At 59.5% G+C, this 25,600-nt stretch overlaps 1 protein-coding gene across 1 annotated transcript in view; it reads right to left on the bottom strand.

Annotated features, from left to right (window-relative positions):
- Positions 1-25,600, bottom strand: part of PLPP4 (phospholipid phosphatase 4) — a 70,239-nt gene that overhangs the window by 36,758 nt on the left and 7,881 nt on the right. Inside the window, exons 2-4 of the mRNA XM_036265577.1 lie at positions 11,485-11,593; positions 4,854-4,944; positions 334-397 (exon numbers count right to left, since the gene is read on the bottom strand). Of these exons, the coding sequence (XP_036121470.1) occupies positions 334-397; positions 4,854-4,944; positions 11,485-11,593 (264 nt within the window). The remainder of the gene's footprint in view (positions 1-333; positions 398-4,853; positions 4,945-11,484; positions 11,594-25,600) is intronic.

Raw genomic sequence — 25,600 nt, 5'->3', positions numbered from 1 at the left:
CGTGCTTTCAGCCCCAACTCAAATGCAGATCGTGCCCCGAAGAGAACAATAAGTGATCTCCCTGGGGAGGGGCCCCCGCGGACAGCCGAGCCCCGGGAAGCAGCATCGGCCTCGGCCCATGAGAAGGCAGTTGGGGGCCTTCTCTCCTACTGATCTCCCCCTTCGGAGAGTCGGGAATTCGGAGGAGACGGTCTGTGCTGAGGACAGAACCCGAAAGGCGACAAGTGAAGGGAAAGGCGGACGCGCCTGCATCTGCCTCGTGCAGTTCCCTCGGCCACGGTCCCCGCACGCACGACCCGAGCGCACATCACCGTCTGTCTCGCTGGGACTCACCTTCCGACTATCAGCTTAATCGTGTTCGTGCAGACTCCGTTCAGGGCCAGGGCCAGGGACACGGCTACAGAAGAAGCAGACAGAACAGTGACCAACGGGCCTCAGACCGAAACCGCCCCCAGCACCCGGCCTCGCCCGCTCCTCCACGCGTGGCCGCGCAAATCCGCGCCGACCCGGTTAAAAGCAGCGGGCGTGTGGGCGGCCAGGGTGAAGGACACTGGGCAGGACTCTGGAGAGCGAGCGGCTGACAAACCAGGTCCCGTGACGTGACGTGTGCTCTCCCCTCCCGAAACGATCACACGTTGAGGAGCCATCTGCCGCGCGCTGGCCGGTGCGCACGGGACGGCACCGAGTAGAATTTCTTTTGCGGAACAAGAAGCATGAACTTTCTTGTGTCCTCTGGCAGTTCTCAGACATGAGTCCCGCCCGAGCGGCCGCTGGAACCACCCTGAGCGGCAACCATCTCGCTGACCGGCCCCGGCCCACAGCGGCCCACGTGTGGCCAAGCGGCTCAGTGCTGAGCAGGCCGGACCCCGTGACCTCGCGGGGTCGGGAAGGTGGGCACAAGGCAGCAGGCGTGTCCGGAAACCGTGACTGAAACGCACGTGTGGGGCTCTCTCCACGCAGCTCGGAGGGGCTCTGGCGGACGACGCACAGATCACCCACATGCCGCTCCCGCAGGGACCTCCCACCTCGCCAGGAGGCGTGACGGCCGCACCACCGTGGAGCCTCCGATGCCCGTTCTGTGCTTTGTTGAACGTTGGGGTGACATTGGCTAATAACATTATGTAGGTTTCAAGGGTGCAATTCTAAACCACATCCTCTGTATATTGTGTGATCGCCACCCCAAATCTAGTTTCTGTCCATCACCATTTACCCCCTTTACCCACTTCTACCTGCCCCCCCCCCCCCCGCCCTCTACCTTCCTATCGTCTGTCTGTGAGTTTTATTTATTCTCTGATCAATCCCTCCACCTGCTGCACCGGCCACCCAACCCCCTCCCCCGACAGCTGTCAGTCCATCTCTGTTTCTATTTTATTTTGTTCATTAGATTCCACATGTAAGTGAAAGTATACGTTGTTTGTCTTTCTCTAACGGGCTTATTTCACGGAGCATAACATCCTCCGGGTCCATGGCTGCTGTCGCCAAAGGTCAGATTTCCTGTTTTCACAGCGGAGCCGCGTGCACCTCATGCGTCACCAGGAAGTCCACACACTCGTGCGGGTGAGGACGCGGAGAGGAGGGGACTCTCGCGTGCTGTTCATGGGAATGCGGACGGGTGCAGCCTCTGTGGAAAACTGTGGAGATTCCGCAAAAACTTAAAAAGGGCCCGGCCGGTGTGGCTCCGTGGTTGAGTGTCGACCTGCACCAAGGGATCGCCGGTCTGATTCCTGGTCAGGGCACATGCCCAGGGTGTGGGCCTGATCCCCAGTGGGGGGCGTGCAGGAGGCGGCCAGTCGATGTTCTCTCTCGTCAATGTTGCCATCTCTCTCTCTCTCTCTCTCTCTCTCCTTTCCTATCTAAAAAAAAAAAAATCAATCAAGGGGAAAAAAAATCAATAAAGGAAAAAAAACTTGAAAAGGAAACAGTACGACCCAGGAATCCCACTTCTGGGAATGTGTCTGACGAACCCACAACGCTGATGGGCAGAGCGCACACACCCGTGTTCGTGCAGCACTATTCCCAGGGGCCACCGGCTGGGAGGGGACAGGAGCTGTGTCTGCTCAATGGAAAACCGACCGCTTCTCACCAGACGCAGGAGCAGAGGAAACGGGAGGACAGTCACATGAACACCTTTGTCAAGGGGAAACGTATCACCTAAGTGTGAGATGGGGACACTGACATCTCGGTGTGGCCGTGGAGGAGGGACGGCCACGGCCACGGCCACGGCCACAGGTGGAGAGCGAGCCGAGTCGGCTCCACGGAACTGCAATGGGCAGAAACTGAATCCAAACCACAGAGAAGCCCTGACGACGCTCTGCAGGCACAGACCCTTTCTTCTCTCTCGAGCTCACAGCCCTGGGGTCTCCCCGGCCAGGGCTGGTCCGGGGGCTCACTGCGTCTCCAGTGGGGTCACACCCCCTCTCTTCCTGGCCCTGGCATGGCCTTCGGCACCGAGAAGATCTCAGGAACAAGCTTCACTGTCTGACCTCCCGAGGCCCTGGGGGAACCTCCGGATCCCACACCGCCCAGGACACCACGGCCCCCGCTCCACAGGCTGGGCTCATTGCGGCTCAGAGAGGCCCTGACAAGATCAAGCAGCTGAGCCAGAAAACGTGCCTGTGGTCCAGCCACGGACGGCTGGTATGTCTCCCCAACCCCGAGCCTGGAGGACACAGACCGGAGTGAGGTCTACAGTGACCGTACTGAGGGTGGACGTCCCTGGGCATCCGGACGCAGACTGCACCAGTCACCATTTCCATCTGAACAGCACAGCCCAGGGCACCTGGGGCCTCCAGGGGCAGCAGGCCGGCGGGACCCTCCCAGGAGGGCCTGTGGTCTGGTCTGTTTGCGGCTCCACCCAGCACCGCGGGCTCGAGAGGGGTCAGAGGCAACACAGACTGTCCAACAATCTTCAAAGCCACGTGCCCTGTGGGTTTGCCGGCAAGCGGCCTGTACAGGGGACACCACTGCTCGACGAGCACCCCGGAGGCTCAGAGGGCCCCTGTCCTGCTGTGCAGTCAGCACCTCCTTCCCCAACGGGCTCTCTGTCCTCGGCCAGCGTCCCCGGAAGCCCGACGCGGGGTGCGCCTCGCCTCACTCCCCTTGTCCAAGAGCCACGCACAAAGGTGGCCGCTGTGGACGTGCGGAGACGGGAGCCCTGGGCCCGGGTCTGGGGAAGAGGCTGTGTGAAGGGCCCGAGCACTGAACCCCGACGGAGAGGGCCCTGAAGCCCAGGTGACACCTCCTCCTCTGTCCTTGCTTTTTTTTTTTTTTTTTATCCTCACCCAAGGATATTTTTCCATTTTTTTGTACAGACAGAGTGGGAGGGAGAGAGAGGAAGAGAGAGAGAGAGGGAAACATCGATGTGAAAGGGACACATCGAGTGGCTGCCACCCGCACGACCAACCAGGGCCGGGGACAAACTGCAACCGAGGTACATGCCCTTAGCGGGAACCGAACCCGGGTCTCTCCGGACCGCAGGCCGACGCTCTAACCGCTGAGCCAAACCGGCCAGGGCTATCCTTGCTTTTCTAAGCTCACTCCTGCACCCCGATTTCTGAGGCTTCCTAAATGATTTTTAAAGTGAGTACACCCCAAGGCTGTCCCTGATTTCTGCAGGGCCGGCTCTCGTTCCCTCGGGCAAACAGACGTCCCACCTCCTCTGTTCACGCGCAGGAGGCAGCGATTCAGGGGCGACTGCGAAATGCTGAGGAAGGTTCAGCTGCGGATGGGAAAGTCCAGAGAGAGTGTGGGTGAGCTGTAGCCGCAGCCAGACTTCAGAAGCCGGCAGTCGGCTACCGTGAGGTCGTGCCCACCGTCACGTCTTGGTATCGGGCCCGAGGAGGGACCAGAAGAAATGAGAGGCGAAGGGACTTCCAGGTCCGCTGGGGGGCACCCAACAGGACGTTCCGGGACACAGAGCTGCCTGTCCGAACAGCCCCAGCTGCCCGGGCCACGTGCGGGAGGGGCCCCGATGCCCTCGGAAACACCCGACCTTTCCTCCACCAGCCGTGGACACTGACCATGTGACCATCGAACCTGAAGCCACAGAGCAGCAGCCTGGGGGACTCCCCCGGCAGAGGGGGGCCGCTGGCCAGAGCCCCTGACTTTGTGGCCAGGCTTGAGAAACGAGAGGAGGCAGAGCCCCTGTCTGGGAGCCTGGGCTGTGGGGACAGCACACCTGGAGGCAGGACTGGAGGTGCACGTGGGCAGGAGACCTCGGCCGAGCCTCACACCAAAGGCGCGGGCAGCAGAGGTGATGTCCAGACAGGAGCGAGGGGGACGGCGTGTTACAGGAGGAGCAGCCATGGGTGGGCGTCTCCGCCCCTCCCGCCCAGCTCCCTGACTCCAGTCCCTGCGAGGCTCTTCCGTGTCCCCCCGCCCTTGACGTCTGTGGGGTGCTTGTGTAGCCCTGTAACTAACCCGACTGCTCTGAGCTGACCTCAGAGGGACGGTTCTCTGCACCCAGACAGCCCAGCCAAGGCCGGTCCTGCAGGCCCTGCTCCTGTCCCTCGGGCACCGGCCTTGGTGGCTGGCCCCGTGGCCCGTGGCCTGTGGCCGTCTGATTCTGACCTGCCCGTGGGTGGTGACCAACTGCGGACTCGCTTTCTTTGCTGCCCAGACACGCCCTGCTGCCGGGAAGCACAGACCTCCAACTGGACGTGGAGTGGCCTTCAGCACCAAGGACAGCGGCGGGCTGCCCAGGGGCCTCCCTTCCCCTCCAGAGCTTCTGAGGACCAGAGCCCTGTCCCCCCCCAGCTCCACCCAGAGAAAAATCAGTCGGTGCAACAGATCTGCTTACACCCAGTGATCTAGTTCCGTCGGCCCTTCCCTGAAACAAGATCTGTGGGGCTCACCCAGGAAGGCTTCCTTGACCTCCGTCCTGTCCGTCCGCCGGATGATTTTCACCACACAGATCACGGCCAGGGGCGTGAGGAAGGAAATGGCCTGGGAGAGAACAGAGACCCCGTGAGCTCGCCGAGCGGCCGTGAGCCCGTCAGCGTCATTCACACTCGCTGGCTGACTCCCAGCCCACACAGAGGAGGGTTCGTATCTACGCCGAGAGACCCCGCAACCTGGAAAACTGACGTCTGGCTGCAGGTTATAATTGATTTGCGATTGCCGGGAGCCATGTTTAAAGTGGTGCTTTTTTTAAACAGAAAAGTCTATAATTTGTGATGACTCATTTTTGCCAGGAAGCCCCTCGCGCCCCCCCTCAGCGGGCGGGGGACCCGCCGCCCCAGCTGTCCGGCATCACGGGGCCTCTGGGACTTGCTCAGCGTCCATCAGTCCGTTCCCTCTGGTTCTTTTCTTGAACATTTGTTTCCTCGGCAAAGCAGAAGCCGGCACTTTGCTGGACATTCTTCTCTTCCTCCCCTCCGACCCCTCTTTCCTGGGCCCAGGCACCGAGCTGGGGTGCAGGGGTGAGCCTCACCACAGAGCCCGCGCTGGGGCAGGAACTCTGCTCGGGGCCACCAGGGGCGGAGCCTGTTAAACCCCTGCCACGGCCCCGTGAGCGCCGGGCTTGGGGCACCACGGTGACAGGACACACCGCCGGTGCGGGATGAGGCCCGGCTCTGCAGACCCGGTGTCCTGCCCCCACACCAGGTCTCTGCCCGGCGCCCCACAGGTAGGAAGGTGTTTGCGACATTCGACAGCCAAGGAAAAGACATTCACGTCACTTCCTCGGGGTTACAACACGTCACGATAACTACCAAAGGGACGACCCTCTCCAATGCACAGCTGGCCCCGCGGTCCGTGGCGGGAGGGGCGGAGCTGTGATGAAGACGTCCCAGCATGTGCCCGAGGGCAACGCTCCTTCTGGAGAGGGGCATGGCCAGGAGATGCTTCTGTAGGACGGAGCTCATCCGCACGGACGTTATCCGCACGCTTACGACCGGCAGAGCGAGCTCAGAGCATCCCGCGGACCCGCTCAGGGAACTGTCTGCAGAGACAGGTCCTGAGACACGCGAACCCACTGGTTCCTTTCGGACCACGGCGGCAGCTGCGCCTCCGGTCGGCTGTGGCCCTGGCTGAGTAGCTGAGTGAACATCCGGTAGCGAGTCTTGTGCCCTGGAGGGTGTTCAGAAGAAGGTGGCCCAGTCGAAGGGCAGCTGCCGGAAGAGACTCGGAGACGAAGCCGACACGCAGAGCATCTTCCCGGGGGCGACGCGAGGGGCCGAGTCCCTCCACAGGCTCACAGGGCAGGTCTGAAACCTCCATCGCAGATGATACCGGTACCAGCGAAGGAGCAACCCTGCGTCCACGTCTGACTCGACACCGTCAGGGTGTCAACCGTGGCGACTGAAGCCCGCGGCACTAAGTCCAAAGCTCCGGCCCAGGTCGAGGAAGCACCTGGCTCCCAGTTTCTGCTGCTGACAGGCCCAGGAGACGGGAGCCCAGGGAAGTGAACACGCCCCGAACCCGCCCCCGGCGAGCCTTGGACACGAGAACACGGAAACCTACAAGACCGTCCTGGGCAACGTGCTCTGCTGTCGGTAGAACTCAAACCGCAGCAGAAGTGTGAGTTGGGAAGATTCCCCCAGAGGCTCAGGATGGGGCGGGAGTTGCCAAGCGGACCAGAGACGAGGGCACCACCCGGCACCCACTGCTCCGGGCCTCGCCGTGGGAGCCGGAACAGCCCGTGGCCGCCCGGTGGCTCCAGGCTCGTGGCTCAATGGCTCCTAACTGGATCCCACCCCCACCCGCCGGCTGAACTTTGGGAGCAGAGCCAAGCGCCCAGGCAGGAGAGACGCAGCCACAGCACCCGGCACGCGTGCGGCTCCTCCGGGCGGCGCGTGGACTCCGGTCTCCTTCCTGCCTACCGGGCGCACCGCCGTCTCCTCGGGCACTGCTGTCCTCAGACCAGGCAGAAGACACATCTGCCACCTGCCCTTCTCCCAACTGTTTCTACTTGACGTTGGGATGGCGAGATGAAGCCCAGAAGTCCACACGTTGGGAAAGCGACCTCTTCCTGGGACAAACGCTCTCGGCACCGAGTGAAGGGGACGGAGAGCGAGGGAGCGGCACCCCGACCTCAGCAGTCCTGCCCCAGGCTCCCGCTCCCACAGGGGCGCCCGGCGCCTTCAGAGGCCGCCGTGCTGATGCTGGAGCCATGGAGGAGGGGACGGGGGCCCTGAAACACGGGGGGGGGGCTTCCTCCTGTCTCCAAACAGCGGGGAGATGGAGGCTGAACAGGGCCGGCAAGATCCCCCCAGTATTGTTTTCACTTAGGTTAATGTTCTCATGGCTTAAGAAAAGGTTTGGGAATCCCGGGTGTGAGCCCCGTGTAGAAAGACTGAATGACCAGGCTGATGAACCGGGGCGGGAGAGACCAGAACGGGGGTCAGCAGCCACTCGCTGCCGCGGGAACAGCTGCACCGTCCCAGCCGCCACCCGCCGAGCACCAGGCTGCCGAAGGTACACGCCACCCACGTCAGACAGAGGCTCACACGTCCTCGGGGCCGCGGTCTGTGGTGACTCCTGCGATGCTCCAGCAGCTCTGGGAAGCAGGCTCCTTACTGACTGGGCAGGAAACGGAGGCACAGAGGTGAGCGATCTGACGTCACTCAGCTGTAAGTGGGAACCTCGGGACTGGCACCGAGTGGGGCGGCTCTGTGCTGTGTGTCGGTGTCACAGACGCTCGCGCAGGAGTCAGAAGCGATGAGACAAGTGTCACTACACAGTCAGTGCCTCGTCTCTGGAGTGGAGGCTGCAGGAGGCCCCTCTGCAGGCACAGAAACGCGGTGGCAGCCATCCCGGGTGAGCACCTGCTGTGCGAGGGGCTCTCGCACGCGTCCACCCTCTCGCTGTCCCCACAGACACCAGACCAGAGCGCAGAGCGGCCGAGGGGCCCGGAGCCCCACCAGGGCCGCCGGGATGCGGTCCTGAGCGGCAGCGACCACCCTGCCCCCGTCCCAGCTCACGAAGGGGAGGTGGGGGCTGAGGTAAGTCCTGGAGTGAAGAACGTTTTATGTATTTTTAAAATGTTTTATTGATTTTTTCCTTTTAGAGAGAAGGGGGAATGGAGAAAGATAGAAACATCAATGTGAGAAACATCGATTGGCTGCCTCCTGCACGCCCCCCACTGGGGATCGAGCCTGAAATGCGGGCACGTGCCCTGACCCGGAATCCAACCAGGACCTCTCAGTCCCTGGGACGACGCTCCAGCCAGTGAGCCACAGGGCCGGGCTTAACGACTATTTTATAAACTACTAATTAATTGTCCTACAAAGCTCCGCACATCGAGAAAATGTGTATGAACCGCTGAGCAGGATCCGGGCAGGGCCGGCTTCGCGGAGGCTGTTCCGCGGGCGGGGGAGGGGGTTCTGCAGAAGAAAACCCGTGGAACGGACTCCGACTGAGGAGAGCTGGGTTCGAGTCCAGCTCCGACTCGTATCGGCTCTGTGACCTCGAGCAGGACACTTGACCTCTGCACCGGAGTCTCAGTTCCTCACCTGGACAACGGGTCTAACAATAACGACACCTACAGAAGAGTAGTGTTGCTGGCACTTAAATTCACCTCCTGTCACTGAACACCGTTCGTGGGTCACCCACGAGACGTGCGAGTCTTGGGGGGGCTGTCTCCTGAAGCTGGGAACTCGGTCGTGTTCTCGGTTCCGTACTGAGTCTCTCTGCTCTTCAAGGCCCTTCCTGGGATGTGAGGGTCTCAACGTCCCGGGAGGGGACGGAAGGTGCGGTCAAGTCCTTCTTACCGATAAGGAGACGGAGGCCCTGGGAGGTGGTGCTGGTCCCGGTCTGTGGAGGTGCTAAGAGGCACAGCTGGGGTCTCTCGGAGGCCACGTGCCCACCACAGGGCCCAGCAATGGCGCCAAAGACAGGAGTGTGCGCCAGGGCTCCAGGTGACGCTGCCCCGCTCCCTCCGACTTAGCTCCGTCCCCACCTTTACCTGGTAATGTCCTTAGTGACACTGACCAAGTAGCTCCTCTAAACACACACATGCACAGACACACGCACACTCACCCACACACGCACATGTACACACACTGCACACACACACAAAACAAGCACTCGCAGACATGTATACATGTACACACATGCACACACATGCACTCACAGACACACACAAACACGTACTCACAGACATGCACACACATGCATGCACAGTTGCACACACACAAACACACACAGGCACTCTCAGACATGTATACGTGTACACACACGCACACACAGACACATTTGCATGCACACACATACATTCACACACACATGCACAGACACGCGCACACTCACCCACACACGCACATGTACACACACTGCACACATAAAACAAGCACTCGCAGACATGTATACATGCACACACATGCTCACACATGCACTGACAGACACACACAAACACGTACTCACAGACATGCACACACATGCATGCACAGTTGCACGCACACACACACAGGCACTCGCAGACATGTATACGTGTACACATGTACATATATGTGTACACGTATACATGTATACGCACTCACAGACACACTTGCATGCACACACATACATTCACACACACATGCACATACACACACAGGCCTAAACCACTGATTTCCCAGGAATGAAACATCGGGGTTAACAGCAGCTGCCTTTAACAAACACTCCTTGGTTAGGAAGTTCGTGTTCAAACATTCCATCCAAAAGTGTGAGACCCCGGGACCGTGACCATTCATTATTGATTCCAATAATGAAATTTGAGCTTTCTAAAGAAACCAAACTATGTTTAAAACACATTAAAAATATATGTTCTATTACATGTTGCTATAACTACCTGAGGTTTCTAAGGATCCAAAGCAAACAAATGATGCCTCATATTAAACTCTTAATAAAACCCAGGAAAACAAATCTAGTTTACGTGATGACAAAGTATTTCCCACGTCTGGGTCACGGGTTTACACACGTAGCTACTGCCTGCCTTGTTACTCTGGACCCGCTACCTCTTGTGGCTGACGAGTTAGACTCACCCACTGCTGCTGAGGGAAGAAAAGCCTGACTTTTCCATTAGGAGTCGGGTGGACAGAACCAGTATTTGTGGCTGAAACATTCCTGCCCTCAGAGTCACGTCACCCAACCACCCCTCGGACCCCAGTGCGAGCACGCAGACGCCCACCCCAGGTGTGTCCGCACCCACATATTTGTAGCATCTGCAGCTGGACGTCAACACGAAGTCCCCAGGAAGCCCGGGGACCCCCTGACCCACAGGACCACCCTCCGCCAAGTGTCTCACATGGACCCTGAACTCTCTGCAGAAGGGGGGGTGACAAGGAGACGCTCCCCCGTTAAAGCCCCGGAGTAACCCAGTCACACACACTGGCTCCTTTACTTCTAGGATCCGTAGAAGATTGTTACAGCCGACACGGAAAAGTCTCGTTTCAGTCCTCAAGTGTCAGGGAGTGTCCCCTCGTCACACCCTGATTTCAACTCCTTTGAGATTTGTGAAAATCCAGCTTGTTGTCCAGCAGAAAAGCAATTCTTCGGCAACTACAATAATACGCTCGCGGGGTCTGGGCCTTGGGAGGGGTCACCGCTACTTGACAGGAGCCTCTCCACACCGTCAGGGGGTGTCCTTCCAGGGACACAAATACTTCCCGGGTGCTCCGCGGGGGCGCCGACGAGTCATCTCCGTCTCCAGAGGCGCAACATTCCCGAGTCGCCGTCCAAACGTCACACTATCGCTGTCAACAAGGAGAAGTGTCCACTTCCCTCTGCTGCAGGAGGGCCAGGCCCAGGGGCTGAGCGTCAGCAGGAGCCCAGCCCAGCTCCCAGGCTGAGGGCAGCTCACAGCGGAGAGCCGGGCTCAGCTGCCCGCGGACGCGATGCCTGACTCTCCCCAGCTGGGGGCTTGGAGCCAACTTGCTTCTCTCTCTGGCTCTGCGTGCGGACAGGGACCTTCCTCCCTGGGAGCCCACGTGGGACCAAACGAGATCATCTTTCTTAAGAGATGAGCCAAGTGCCTGGCCCGAGGACGTGAGGTCTTCGAGGGTGCAACTGTCACCAGGCAGGGCAAGGAGGTCAAACAGCCCCAATACCCCCCAGCTGGTGGGTCTCTGCCCTGTTATCCAGGAGCTGAGGGGCACGAGACGCCCCCTGGGTCTGAGCGCACAGGCCTCCTCGGTGGCCAACGACGACCAGCTGAAACAGAAACGTGCTGAACCGCAGGCAAACCTTGGTGTCTGAGTTCGCCACATGGAGGCTGAGCTCCGAAGGCGGCGGAACAGGCCCCTGCCCCACAGCCTGTGGTCTCCTTGACTATGAGCGTCTGGGAGTCGCTCAGGTGACCGGTCCCTTCGCCCCCCAGTGCCCGGCAGTGCCTCCGTCCCCCAGGACCAAGCAGCGCCCATCAAGGTGTGGAGCTGAGCTTAATCTAGCGGATGCTCACCTTCCGCAGGCTGCCTGCCGTCTTCAGAGGGCTAGAAGCAGACAGGAAAACCCACTGGGTGCACACTCGGGGGAACGGTCAGATTGGCCTGAAGCCGCGGTACTTACGAACATGAGGCGGGTGGGGATGCTGTCCGACTGCACCAGGGGGTTTTTGTACAGCCAGATCTCCTCCGGCTGGATGACCCTCTGGAACGGGTCCAAGAACTCCGTGAGGCTGAAACGGAACAGAGACAGGTGCACGAGGCTGAGCGGGGCCCCCCTTCCTGGAAGGCTGCCTCCCCCCCCTTCCTGGAAGGCTGCCCCCCACCCCCGTTCCTGGAAGGCTGCCCCCCACCCACACCCCCCTTCCTGGAAGGCTGCCCCCCCCGTTCCTGGAAGGGGCCCCCCCCCATTCCTGGAAGGCTGCCCCCCCGTTCCTGGAAGGGCCCCCCCTTCCTGGAAGGCCGCCCCCACACCCCCTGGGGAGGACCCGCCCTGCAGGACGGGAGGACCCAGCTGCCCCTGCTGGTGGTTCTCGGCCAGGTCCAACTGGCAAAGAGCGAAAGAACTGCTGAGACTCGCAGGACCTGTTGCCGGCTCTGGGTCCGAGATCAGCTGAGGGAGACGCGCAGACCGAAGGACTGGGGCTCCCAGGGGACCCGAAGCTGGTCGGACGGTGGCTCAGCCTGGAGCAAGGCCAGGCCAGCAGGTCTCTGGGAACCACGGGGACTGGAGCTGGGGCACAGGGGGGGCAGCTGGACCCCGGGTGGACCTGGTTCCTCCCTCCGCGTTACCCTGAGGCACCCTGCCACCCCCTAGGCACCAGTAGGGGGCAGAGTGAGAAAGAAAAGCCCCAGAAGAGACGGGAGGTGGCAGAGCACAGGAGGGGGAGGGAGGGGAGGGGGAGGGGCATCCGGGCTGCTGCCCAGAAACCAGCCCCTTAGGCTTCCATCTCCTCGCCCTCCCAACCCCCTCACACCCTCTGAACCCACAACACCAGGCAGGTGAACGGCACCCCCAGAAACACGGGGGCGGGGCCAGAGGGGTGGGGCTTCCTCCGTGGGCTGTCAGCCACCCCAGCTCTCGGCCCAGTGCTCACCCGGAGCTCAGCTCAGAGCCCTGTCCCAAGAGAACCAACCGGCACAGGCTGAGTGGGTTTCCGACCACGCCCCGGAGGTCAGTGGGGCTGTCTGGGCACACGTGAGCCACGCCCGGCAGGATGTGGCTGCGCCCGCAGGGAACGGGCAGGTGAGGGCTACCGCCCTTTCCAATGCAACCCGCCCCCAGCGGTCACCCCAGTGGGGGTCCCCCGCCCACTGCAGAACCTTGGCTCCTGTTTCTGCCCCACACAGGGGGCCACGGCCCGGGGACTGGCCTGCATGGGGCACCCACCCGTCCTCCCCTTGTGGGCTCCCGGGGGCGTCCTTCCTCACGGCACCCGAGTTGCCCCCAGACCACGCCCGTCCAGCAGATCATGTCTGATGGGAGCAGCAGTGCCAGACGGACGGGTGTCCCCTCTGCAGACACTGCGGCCACCAGCTGACCCGGGGAGTCCGCGTCTCAGAGAGCGAAGGGGGCGAGGGGCCCGTGGTCCGAGCGAAGCGCTGGGGACGCTGCGGCGTGTCCTCAGGGGGTGCGCGGGCCTAGACGCCCTTCACGGCTCTGCGCACGGTGTGGGGACCTGCTCCAGGTGTGGCCTCCTGTTCCCCAGGGTCACTGCGCACCCAGGGCTCCCACTGTGCCCGGAAACCACCTGGGCTCTGGCGCCTGCAGGTGCAGCCGGTCTGGGGAAGAGCCGATGGCTGGCACCTCCGTGCAGCTTCCGGGGGTGCTGCTGCTGCTGGCCTGGGGCCAGACTCCGAGTCCCCAGCGGCCAGGCCATCGGCACCGCCGAGGAGGGAGCTGGCTGAAGATGCAGGACCCCGGGCCAGCTCAGCCCGACCACGTCCGAATGTCCACGTGTAACAAGATCCCCAGGGCCGGAGTGGGCTCGAGACACAGGGCGTCCGAGGAAGCCAGAGCTTCCCACCCGGGGCCGTTTAAGAACAAAGTTGTCCAGGTTCCTCGTCCTTCCTCCGCCCGGGTGCAGAGTGTTCCTTAGCCTGGGTAAGCCGGAGAAACTTTGTTCTAGAAGAAACTTCTTGTCACTGCTCAAGGATGAAACCCCACAAACAGCTGGCTGCTGTCTCTGCCCTGCAGAGTGGCCAGACCTGTGGCGCTGAAGCCGACACAGAAGGTCCCCTCTGTCCCCAAAGCTGTCCGCTGACTGAGCATCGCTGAGTGTTTCTGTGGCCACCAGCACTGCGAGGGCCGAATCCTGTGGACCTCGGCTTGACCCTGGGCCCCTGGAGACACCCCCAAGTGGTGTCTGTGGCCCCAAAGATGGCCAACTCCAGAGCCAAGAACCGAGCAGTCTGCCCGGGGATGACCGGGCTCTGTGGTTGGCCCGAGCTGCTGACTCTAAGTCCCCCTGGGAAGAGGATGGAGGTAGCCATCCCGTCCCTGCCGCCAAGACCCACGGGCAGGACGTGAGGGCCACGCGGAACATCAGTTCCAGGGACACCTGCCTGCTTCCGATCACAGCTGTGCCCACGGGGCCGGGAACAGAGCTCACCGTGCAGTAGGTGCTCAAGAAACGTCCACTGCTCGCAAACCGCGCGAATGAACCCTCGGCAGCTTTGCGGAGAGATCCAGTCCCCGCCCCCGGGCACCTCCAGCCGGCGCCTGCTGCTACGCTGACTTGGACGGCCCCGTGCCTTTGAAAACTGTGTACTTCACAACCAATGTTTAAAAACCAGACGTTTTTACAGCAAGATCTTAACTTCTGACTCCCACGAGAGAACCTGGTCCGGGCCTGCGTCCCCCCAAGACCCAGACAGTCCGAGGAGCTGAGAAGCAGCTGCTCAGAACGGAGACTTTTTACTGATGACTCATCGCTTCCCTCAGCGAGCACAGAAATCCACCCGCCGTGACCCTGCTCGGAGGAGCCATGTGCTCAGGGCTCCGGGGTCACTACCCTCCCTGGACCCCTCTCCCTGCCCACCTTCTCTTTCCCAGACCCCTCTGCTTCCTCAGGCCCCTTCATGGCCAATTAGCCCCAGGCGCCCGGCTCTGCTCCACGGGCCGTCCACCCCGGACGTCCAGTCCTCCCCGCGTCCGGGAGCTCTCACCCCTCCTGGGCCGTCCAGTCGCTCTGGGCTGACAGCTCCGGGCTTTCTTCTGGCCACAGAAACAAACCATGTCCCAGGTGAGCAGTGGCCACCACACTCCGAGCCCAAACACCGTGTCCTGCCGCGGCCTCGCTGCGGCCTCGACGTGAACAAGTCCCTCAGTGTCTGTTCTCCTCGTCAGGGACTGGGCTGCACGGCTCCGGGGTTTTCCGTCCGTCTGGACGCTGGAGACTCTCACAGGTGAGGAACACCCGCCACGCTCCGGGGGGACTTACGCACGCGCACTGCGATTCCATTACGACTTCGCCACACCAAAGAGGTGATTTCTGCCTATTAAGAAACTGAGCGTAGGAGATGCAAGTCAAAACGGCGATGAGAGACCAGCCACACCTGCTGGAATGACCATCCTCAAAGAGACGAGAGAGAAACATCGGTGCCAACGAGGAGAAGGGGGAGCCTGCGTGCTGCTGGGATGGGAACTGGTGTGGCCACTGCGGTCAACAGTGCGGAGGCTCCTCAAAAAGTTAAAAACAGAACCACCGTGCGGCCCAGCAATTCCACTTCTGGGCACAAATCCCAAGGACACGAAAAAGGGTCTGAGAGGAAACATCGTCACTCCCATGCCCGGTGTGGCCTCTAGTTACAACAGCCAAGATATGGAGGCAGCTCAGCGCCCATCGCTGCGTGAACGGATGGAACACGTGCGACACCCCCTGGGGTCCTTCACCCTGAGAAATAAGGACATCCCACCATTGCAGCAACACGGATGGACCTTCGAAGCATCGTGCTGAGCGGAGTAAGTCAGACAAGCAGAGACGAACGCTGTGTTATCTCACTTACGTCTGGAATCTCAAAGGTCGAACGCGCAGACACAGAGACCTGAATGGTGCTGCGGGGGCGGGGGTGGGGGTGAGGGACAGTGGTCAGAGGGTGCAGACCTCCAGCTGAGGTAAATATATTCTAGGACCTAAATCTTCGTCACATACTTGAAATTTTCTGAGTGGATCTCAAGCGTTCTCTCCACACAACAGAAACGTTAAAATGGGCCACGTCAGCTGGTGTGACTGGGGGTCACTTCTCAACACGTAAGAGCATCGAATCCGCACCCGGCAGCTCCCGCGCGCACAGTGATCTCAGCAGTTCTGTCTCAGCGACGCTGGGAGAGAAGGGAGCGGCGGTGGACGGTCAGGGGACACTCGTACCAGGAGGCTCTCGGTCCACTGCCAAGTGGACCAGCCGCTGCTTCTCTGCTGTGGCCACTTCCCAAAGTCCTGACCTTTGCTGGTTTCAGACAGAGAGGAAGGGAGAGAGAAACACCCATGAGAGAACATCGATGGGCCCACCACCTGCGCACGTGCCCTGACTGGAGTCGAACCTGAAACCTTCCGGCTGGGGCTGACCTGCTGCTTTGTCGGTGGAACCGTATGTCCCCATGTGATCGGTACCCAGGGCAGCTGGCAATGCCCAGCCCGACGATCTGTGACAAGCGAGGGCGTCTAAGTCTCAGCACACCCGTCAGCAGCAGGGTCCGCGCCTCCCCCTCCCCCATACCCGCCATCGCTTTGTCTAAAAGCCTCACAATGAAACTCCCCGCTGTCTCCGAAGTGCAAACCTCAGGCGCAGAAGTTATTCCTGCTGCCGAGCGCTGGACCGGGAGGGACGCGGCCCAGACCTGCCGGGGCTGTTCCCTCCCCTCTGGCCACAACAGCCTCGAACTCGCCGAGCTCGTCAGGAGCTCACACACGTTCCTTCTACCCGCACGTTCTCCCCGATCCCCGCACGGCTCGCCCCACACTGCCTGCCGGTCTCTGCACAAGCAGCACCCCGTCCCGGGCTTTCCGGAACATTCCCACGCAGAGCAGCGACAGCCCACCCACACCCGCCTCGCTCCCCGCCCCGTCCCGGGCTCTGCTCGCTGTTCAGACCCTCCCACAGGTGCACAACGCACAGTCTTTCCCGCCTACAGAACACAGGCTCCACGCGGCAAGGGCTTCACCTCCTGTGTCTGCTGCCACAGCCCCAGGGCCCACGGTTCGCCTGATGTCTAACAGGCTGCAAAGAATTACGGAGGATAAACGATCCCTCTCTGCAATCCCAGAGAAAAAGCTCACAGGTTTACTGATGTCCCTCTGATGAATGAGCTGTAATCCTATTGCTGGCTACAGAAGAAAGTTATAGAGAATGAATCATACTGTGAGGGGTTGCACACGTGCACACGCACACACACACGTGCATGCACACACGACCACACGCGCACATGTAAGCACACACATACACATGCACGCACACATACACACACGTGCATGCACACACAACCACGTGCATGCACACACAACCACGTGCACATGCATGCACACACATGCACACGCGCACACACACACAACCGCACACACGCACACCCCAGAAGGCCAGGAGCGGGCAGGAAGACAGGGCACAGCAGGAGGCCGGGAGAGTTGACACCTCGATCCCCTCGGCCTGACACTTGCCAGGAAGAGCTCAGCTCGGCCGCTCTCTCTGCAGACTCTCTCGATCTAACCGGTTCTCCTGGACGCACTCAGTTTCGGGGGACAAGACTTCTCACTGGAGCAGGAGCTGCGCCGGAGCAGGTGGGAACCCCAGCTGCCTTCTGGGAAGGGGCCCGAGTGAACGGGAGAGTCACCCCGCACCTCAGGGACTCGAACCCAGCACTGCCCGACTTCTGGTCCGTGAGGTCTCCCCATCACCCACAGGCCTGGAGGCCGGCGGATGGCCAGCGCCCGGAGTCAGCAACGCAGCTGTGTGGCCACCTGCTGCCTGGGGGGGTCTCCACCACAGGGGGTCTCACGAGGTAGTGCAGGGTCAGGGGCCGACCCACAAACGTGGACGGAGGGGCAGAAGGCCCCCTGCTGGGCAGGCACAACGTCCGCAGCTGCAACCCTCCCGGCGGCCTGTGCTGGGGGAGGCACTGCAACACCTCGAGATTTCCTCACAGCATCAGGGGCCCCTGGCGTGGGAACAAACTCTAGTTAACATACCAGCTGGGCCTCCGCGTCCTCGTGTGCTTAACAGACATGAGACCAGCACCGACCCCTCAGGAAGGCGGGGGACCCAGCTACACGGACGCCTGGTGCCCGGGAAGCAGCTGTTGGTGAGGCCATTACTGTCCCCTCCCAACCCCTCCCCTCCACCTGAACCGTCCCCCCCCACAGCTCGGCGTGGAGGCTAAGGGACACGCCCACCACCAGCCTGTGTGCCCGACCGCCCTTCTCTCCCAGGGCGGAGCCACCCCCACCCCGCCATCCCCTGTGGCCCTGAGCCCCCAGGATGGCCACGCCCTCCTTCCCGGTGGTCCTCACCTGGGCACGGTCGGCGAAGCACCCACAGTCCCATCACCTGTTCTCCACAGCACAGGTCTGCAAACCGGTCCCTAACTGGTGGCAACGGGGGTACCAGATCCAAAGACGTGGGTTCCAGAACCCTACCCGATGCGCTGAGAGTGAAACCCCACCGGCCAGGGCCCCCTGGGCATCGCTGTGGGCATCGTGGGGTCATTGCTCAGGGCAACCGTCTGACAAGCAGACACAGCCCCTGCTGCCCAGGAGTCCTGGGTCCAAAGCAGAAGACAGACAGACAGACAGCAGCCACAGCACCGGTGAGCGCGGGGAGGGGGCGGAGAGTCCAGTCTGAGCGCATCACTGACGCCACCTGCAGACGCAGAGAAAGCTCCCGGGAGGGGTGAGCGCCCAGCTGGGGCTGAGGGTGCGGGCGAGGGTGGTTGGGGGAAGGCTCCAGGAAGGAGGTGCTGGGCCAGCTCCCACCCTTCAGATCTGGAGGTGCTACTGCAGTTACTAACGTAGGAGGCAGAGTTCATGTACGAGATTACCCCCTGGGCCACCCACAGGCCCTGCTGTGCACACACTGCCCGGGGGGCTCCCCACTGGCTCTGCGGCATGAGCTGCAGGACTTCACATGTAATCCTGTTAGGGTGACCTTGTTAGTTTCAGCCCCATCATTCCTGCCAAGATGTTTATGAATCTTGATTCTATTACCCACGTATTAGCTTTCCATCCCGGTTCTGTGTCGTTCGCAAATTTGATAAGCCTGCTTTCCATGTCTTTACCCAAGTTGCTGATAAAACCCTGCACGGAGGAGCTCAGACTCCGGGTGCCGAGCACGGCCCCAGGCAGCACCCTCCCCCGCTGCGCCCAGATGCACAGCCCATGCCGGGGCTCTCGGGGTGCCCTGCCCCCTCAACCTCTATCATCGTAGCAGGAGACACGGACCAGAAACAAGGACGGGGGCCCCTCATGCACCTGGAGCTCAGGGGGGGCCATCCCTCTGTCAGAACCCGCAGCATTAGAAAGGCCTCGGGGCGAACAGAAAGTTCAAACACTTCAAACAGGAGGGCTGCTCAGACCTTCCAGCTAAACCTTTTAACTTTCTTAAAAATTTTTTTTTATTGATTTTAGAAAAGAAGGGAGAGGGAGAGAGAGATGGAAACATCGATGAGAGAGAACATCGACTGGCTGCCTCCCGCATGGCCCCACTGGGGATGGGCCCACAACCTGGGCATCTGCCCTGATCGGAAATCGACACAACGACCTCTTGGTGCAGGGTCGATGCTCAACCGCTGAGCCACACCGGCCGGGCTACACCTTTAACTCTTATTTTACGACAGTGGCAACACTTATCCATTCAGCAAACGCGTCCTGCCTCGGAGACACAGGTGCGGTGGGAATGGTGGACGGCGGAGGGCCTGCCGGACGCAGTGACCCGACTGGCAAGGTCCCTGCGCTCAGAGCTGCCGACCTGCCGAGCGGGCTGCCAATACACAGGAATGCCAACACATAATGGACAGATCATTTCAGATTAAAGTAAGTGCCATCAAACCAATGAAACTGGAAATATGATGAGACGGATCAGAACGTCCTGTGAAGGCTTCTCCAGCAAGGACACGGCGTGACCGGCGCAGACGACCAGCGAGATCGCGTGCTGCGTGAGGAGGGATGTGAACGGGGGCAGCCTTTCGGGGGCGATCTGGGGGAAGCAGAGGGAGGTGCTTTTTGCAGAAATTCCTCATTCAGGCACGCAGCCTAAGAGCACACCCAGAGGTGGGCAGCAGTGTGTGAGCCAGGGTGCTGTCCACACCAACGAGAGCCAGAGACGGGCCCCCAGTGCCAGCCCAGTGGGCTGCTCGCACCGAAGTATGTGCCTTCATTTAGTGTCAACTCGGCAGCTATGAGGGGGACAGTTTCCCCTTCGCCCTTCTGAGTCCTCAGCTGGGACCACCGTAACAAAGACAGGTTACCACGAGAAAAGCGGAGTTTATGGACGAGCATGTTTCGTATGCACGGAAGACGCTCGAGAGAAAAGAGTAACTCAACGTGGCGGCTTAGAACTCCAGCTTACACAACCTCCCCAGTAAAGAACTAACGTGCGTACATAACAGGGCGGGACACACGGAGGAGCTGGGCTTCCAAGGGCAGCCAACTGTGGGAAGGTCGAGGCACGGAAACACCCTCACACAGAGGCCGCAAGGGGTGTTACATGGGTCTCTCTGCAGCCACCGCAGGCTGCCAGGGCTCAGTGTTGTCTCCAGTGACCACCTCTGTCCTTCCCGGGACACGGGGGAGGGGCACACTTGCAAATGTATGACCTGCTTTGGGGCAACCAGAGGGGTCAGGGAGGCCTTTCTGAAATGGCCTCCTCAGTTCCCCTCAGGTCGAAGGGGTCTCCTTGCCGAAGCGGCACATTTTTGGGGCCAAGTCCGCAGCCTCCACAGCTTTCGAAGAGAGAGAGTTGGGGGGACACGTTCTGACATAGACGGACGTCAAGGGTGTAGCGCCAAGGGCAAAGGCAGCCTACGGACTTCCACTCCCGGGGAGGCGCCCCCGGCAGGAGTGGTAGGTGCTACGGGAGGGGCAGCCTCGGAGCCGCGTGTCGCTGGTTTATGGGATCGTGAGTGAGTTCATTTCTTTCGGTGTTTCTCTGAGCTGCATCCATTTCTCACACCAAGCCTGTATTTTTTTCGTAGTTAAAAAAAATCTCTTATTTAAAAGAACATTATTCTAGCAGATACAGGGTGTTCAGAGCTGTCCTTGCAGAGAGGTCGGCTTCAGCAGGGGTGACGCAGCCACACGAACAGCTCACCCCGGGAGAGCTCACGGTGACAACGCCTGGGGGCCGGGCCCCATGAGAAGGGGGTGGACAGTCAGCTGCGGTCAGGGGCACCAAGGGACAGGGAGACATGGCAAACCCTGGCGTGTGTCCCACGTCATCGAACATACGGGCCACACCCCTTCATGTCACCTCTGCCACCTCCCTGCTCCATCCTGCCCAGCCTGTGACAGCCCAGTGGGCAGGCCGGGGCCACCCTCCCCTCACCAGGCAGCGTGCAGAGCCGCAAACCCCAGGGCCCCCCAACGCAGTGCCTGACTTCCTCTTCAGCGAAGTCCTCCCCGGGATGAGTCGCGGTGTCCTGGAGTACCCAGGCCCCCACTTTCCGGCTGAGCGTCCCTGTGTCTGAGGACGGGCCTCGGGCTCCGTACCCCTGGATGTAGGCCCGGCAGCTGCTCCCTCCAACGGGCAGACATGTGCCAGGTCGCCCCACGCAGCTGCCTGCCCCCCGATCCTCCCCTGAGCATCTGCCGTGTGCCAGGCACACGCCGGGGCGGGAGGGACCGTGGTGAGCACCAGGCCCCTCTCCGGAAGCTCACAGTCACACGGGCAAGTGCGTTCCCAGCCCCAGGCCACGCGGAGAGTGACACCCGCACTGATTTATCCCTGACACTGTTTGCGCTTAGGGCGCCTGGGTTCAGAGCGGACTCAAGCCGTCTCCGTCCATGGCCAGACCCCTGTCCGGTCTCCCGGGGAGGCTCCTGGTTTCCGGCACCCCCGCAGAAACTCAGCATGACTTCCAAACACCTCAGAAGCAAACAAACCGAGAGCACCCCTCCCGGAGCCTGCGCAGGGTCCTCTCCTCTTCCTCCTCATTTCAGTCCAAAAACGATCTGAAATACCTTTAGAGTCTCTGAAAAGGAGGAAACTCCCTCCGGCCCCCATGCTGAGTGCGGACACAGCGGTGGGGAGACTGAGCAGAGCAGATGGCTGCGTTCTGGGGGCGAGCAGGGCCCGTGGGTGCCCAAGGGCACAGGGCACTGACCAGGCTCCGCCCAGGCCGGGCTGTCTCAGGCTGTCCGAGGTGGGCACCCTGTTCCCACGTGCTGACGCCGAGCGGTGCCACGTGGACGGCGGCCGAGAACAGACCCTCTGACTAGCGGCTCCGCGGACGCGAGGAGGGTGGCGGGACAAGAGGCACAGAGACGACATTCCGCCCTGCCACTCGGGACATGTACATACGGCCAACCACAGGCCAGTGCGAAGAACAGAGGAGGAGAGTGTTATTTTTCAGAGAAAAGGAGAAATTCGGGAGGTAGTCATGAGCAAAACTCCGCCGGAGGAGAGCGGGAATTCAGGGCCACAGTGGCTTCTCATTGGCTGCGTGTGGTGGTTTCCTATTGGCTGGGCTGTTGCTGGGCAAGGAGAAAACCTTCCTCCCTCAGGATGGGGTTGCAGAGCAGCTTCTTCCTGCCTAGATTCCAAAGTTCACGTCCGAAGGTGGGACTTACACGAGCACCCCCCCCTCCCAGAGCTTCCTGAGTCCACTCTGAACGACGTTTCCCTTCTCTGTGTTCACAGTCTAAACCCAGCCCCACCAGTAACTGCACTAACTGTAAACGCCATAAACACTGCAATCGAGTGGCAGAGACTGGCCAGACGGGATGAGTGTACGAGGCGGAACCAAATGGTACTTGTGAGAGACGTACATTTAACATAAAAACACAGCTAAGGCGGAAAAATGTATTCTGTGTAGTCGTTGATTCAAGAGAGAGAGTGTAGCTATGTACTGATATTAGCTAGAGCAGACTTCAAGATAAAACATATTCATGCAAAGAAGAAACCGTAATCATGAATAAAGGTTCATCAGAAGACGACAGCATTTACGAACACTAACTGGAGCCCTGGCCGGTTTGGCTCAGCGGTAGAGCACTGGCCCAAGGACCAGTGAATCCTGGGTTCAATTCCGGTCAAGGGCACATACCTTGGTTGTGGTCCAGGCCCTGGTCGGGATCGTGCAGGAGGCAGCCAGTCTATGTGTCTCTCTCACATCGATGTTTCTCTCTCTCTCCCTCTCTCCCACTCTTCTGAGGAAAAATGTCCTCGAGTAAGAATTAGAAAAAAATAACACCAACTGGAAATTCAGGCATAGGAATTGGAAATAACACCGGGTAGCAAAAATAATATTTGAACTATTCTGTTAAACCAAGAGGAACAAAATATTAAAAGGCACCACCAAGAGAAACCAGGATGAGTGGGCAGCAATAAGACAAAGTATCAGTTATTTCCAAAAACAGCGAATGCTACAATTACCCCGGTTGACAGGTAGCAGGACTTCACATTAAACGTTACAAGTTAACAAGAAGAAAGAGGGAGACGGCAGAGGGTGTGGAGGGCGCAGCTGCCCCACCAGGCCGACTGTTCGCTTCGTCCAGGCCACGTGAGTTTACAGAGCTGACTGGTGTGGCCACACGGGAAATCACAGCACACGAAACAGCACACCAGCCGTGGTCTCTGAGTGCAGCAGTGAGTCTCCTCCGGCACTGCTATCCCCCACACCCACGAAGAGGGACTGGAGGAGGGGTGCAGCTCCCCGAGTGCACAGAGCTGGGGAACAGCTGGTCAGGGCCTGGGACCCCGGATCCGGGTCTGGAGCTGCAGCCGTGACCACGGTGCTGTGCCCCTTCCCAGGAGAAGGGGCCGTTCCCCTCAGTATCTAAAACCCTCGGAAACAACAACAGTTGAAACGTTCACTGAGCAGAAACAGAGCAGAATTCACTTGCGATCCCGCAGACAGAACAGTTCGTATGTGATCAAGACATCACTGAGAAAACAGTGTCTCTTCCAGTAATTGACAAACCATTTGCAAGAAAAATGTACCTCACTCTATAAATAAAGAAATTATTATAACTCAAGAATTAAAATGAGCCCAGCCGGTGTGGCTCAGTGGCTGAGCGTCGATCCATGGACTGAGAGGTCCCTGGTTCAATTCCCAGTCAGGGCCCAGGCCCAGGTTGTGGGCTCGATCCCCAGTGGGGGGAGGGCAGGAGGCGGCCAATCGATGTTTCTCTCTCTCCCTCTCCTTTCGTCTCTCTCTAAAATCAATAAAGGAAAAATGTTAAATGATAGATAAAATGTGTTTTCAGTATCTTTTATTATACAGACACGTGTGTTTAAAAGTTTAACTTTAGAAGGTGAACAGAAATTGGCAGAGACAGGAGGTCAGGGAGACTTACACTTTTTGTATTGTTTTGTTTTAATTTTAATTTTAATTTTAATCATTTTATAATTTCTTTAAAAAAATTTAACTGAGGAATAACACATTCATTACCATTACCTTAACTTTTGTACAGACTTTTCTAATATTTGCCCAAATCATACATATTTCAGACAGTTGTAATTCTAAGGGGTGTGTGTGTGTGTATACATATTTTTTCCCCTTTATTGATCTTAGAGCAAGAAGAAGGGAGAGATGGAAACATCGATGAGAGAGAACATCAATTGACCGCCTCCTGCACGCCCCCCACTGGGGATCAGGCCCACAACCTGGGCATGTGCCCTGACCGGGAATCAAACCAGTGACCTCCTGGTGCAGGGTCAACGCTCAACTACTGAGCCACACCGGCCGGGCTGTATGTATTTTTATAATACTCTTTTCTTTCACTATTATATCACAGATCTTCGCCATGTTTCTTCATGCCTTTCCAAATGATTATTTTAGTAGCTATGTAACTCTCTCTTCACACCCATAATTTACCAAACCATCTTCTAAAGCTTGGTAAATTCATTTATTTCATTTTTATCTGAGAAACATTTTCACTTTGCTCTGTGCAGAACACCGATGGGCGTCTCTATACGGGAAGATTTCTGTGTCTGTTGCATCAGTGCCTCTTCTAAAAAGCTCCTTCCAGAAATTCGATGTCCGAGGGCAGGAAGGATCGTGCGCCCGGCAGTTCTGGCCGGTCCGGCTCTGCCTCCTGCACCTCCTGGGTCACCCTGACTTCCTGATTTTCCTTTAAATATTTTAGTTGATAGAAAAGATAGAAAGGTTGATGCCCGACATGTTCGCACCTCAGACGTTTCCACAGCCATCGCGCAGAACCGCTCCGCGCCCCGGCCGAGGACCTTCCGTGTCTTCTCTCTTCCCCCGAACAGGGAACATCTACACTGATTTTTCTGATGACGAATGGAAGTAGTAAATCTTATTATAACGTAGGTTAGACCATCCCTGGTACGGAGAAAAAGCAAACAGCTTGGAAGATCCGCCATTGAGATTTCCATGTCTCCCAGACGTCTCCTCCCAGAAGCAGACGCAGGCCCAGCGCCTCCCACCCCCACGCTCAAGCACCCTCGCACCTGCGACTTATCCCTCGGCCGCAGCTGGGGCACCTCGCAGCTCCCTGCATAACTCGTCCTAATGGCTGCGCGTCTCCCGGTGGCCGAGAAAAGCTCACAGACATCCAGCGTCGGGCTGTGTTCAGACCACACCTTGCATCGCTGCGGAAACCACGGACTGAAAGTCACGTATCCGTTCTTCGTGCTTGTTACTTGCTGGGTCTTATCCGCTGCCCGGTTTTCCGTGGCAGAACCTTCTCTGTTCCGACTGGCTGGCAAGAGCACTCTGGGTACGAGGACTTTGACTCTTAGCCTATGAACTAAGAGAACAGCCTCACGTCCTGGGGTGGCCAAGACTGCACCGTCCGAGGTGGCGAGCACCTAGCGCCACGCCGGCACACAGCGAGCGCGCGGGTGTCCTTCCCTCCTCCGCGTCCCCTACCTGCGGCCCAGGTAGAGAGACAGGCCAGTCAGGAGATTCCTACTCGGGTGCACACACTGGCCCTTCTCTGCCTGGTGGCGTCTTGGGCAATCGTTCAAAATGCCTCCCCCAGACTCTTAAATCCCAGTCCAAGGCTCAGCTCTCCGGCAGGGCTGAGGCCGTGCTCCTATCATCACACGGTGACATCAGGACGGTGACA

The sequence above is a fragment of the Molossus molossus genome, unplaced genomic scaffold (assembly GCF_014108415.1).
Source record: "Molossus molossus isolate mMolMol1 unplaced genomic scaffold, mMolMol1.p scaffold_m16_p_17, whole genome shotgun sequence".
Classification (NCBI taxonomy): Eukaryota; Metazoa; Chordata; class Mammalia; order Chiroptera; family Molossidae; genus Molossus; species Molossus molossus.
The sequence above is the reverse complement of the archived record's forward strand: the minus strand, read 5'-3'. Positions and strand labels throughout refer to the sequence as shown.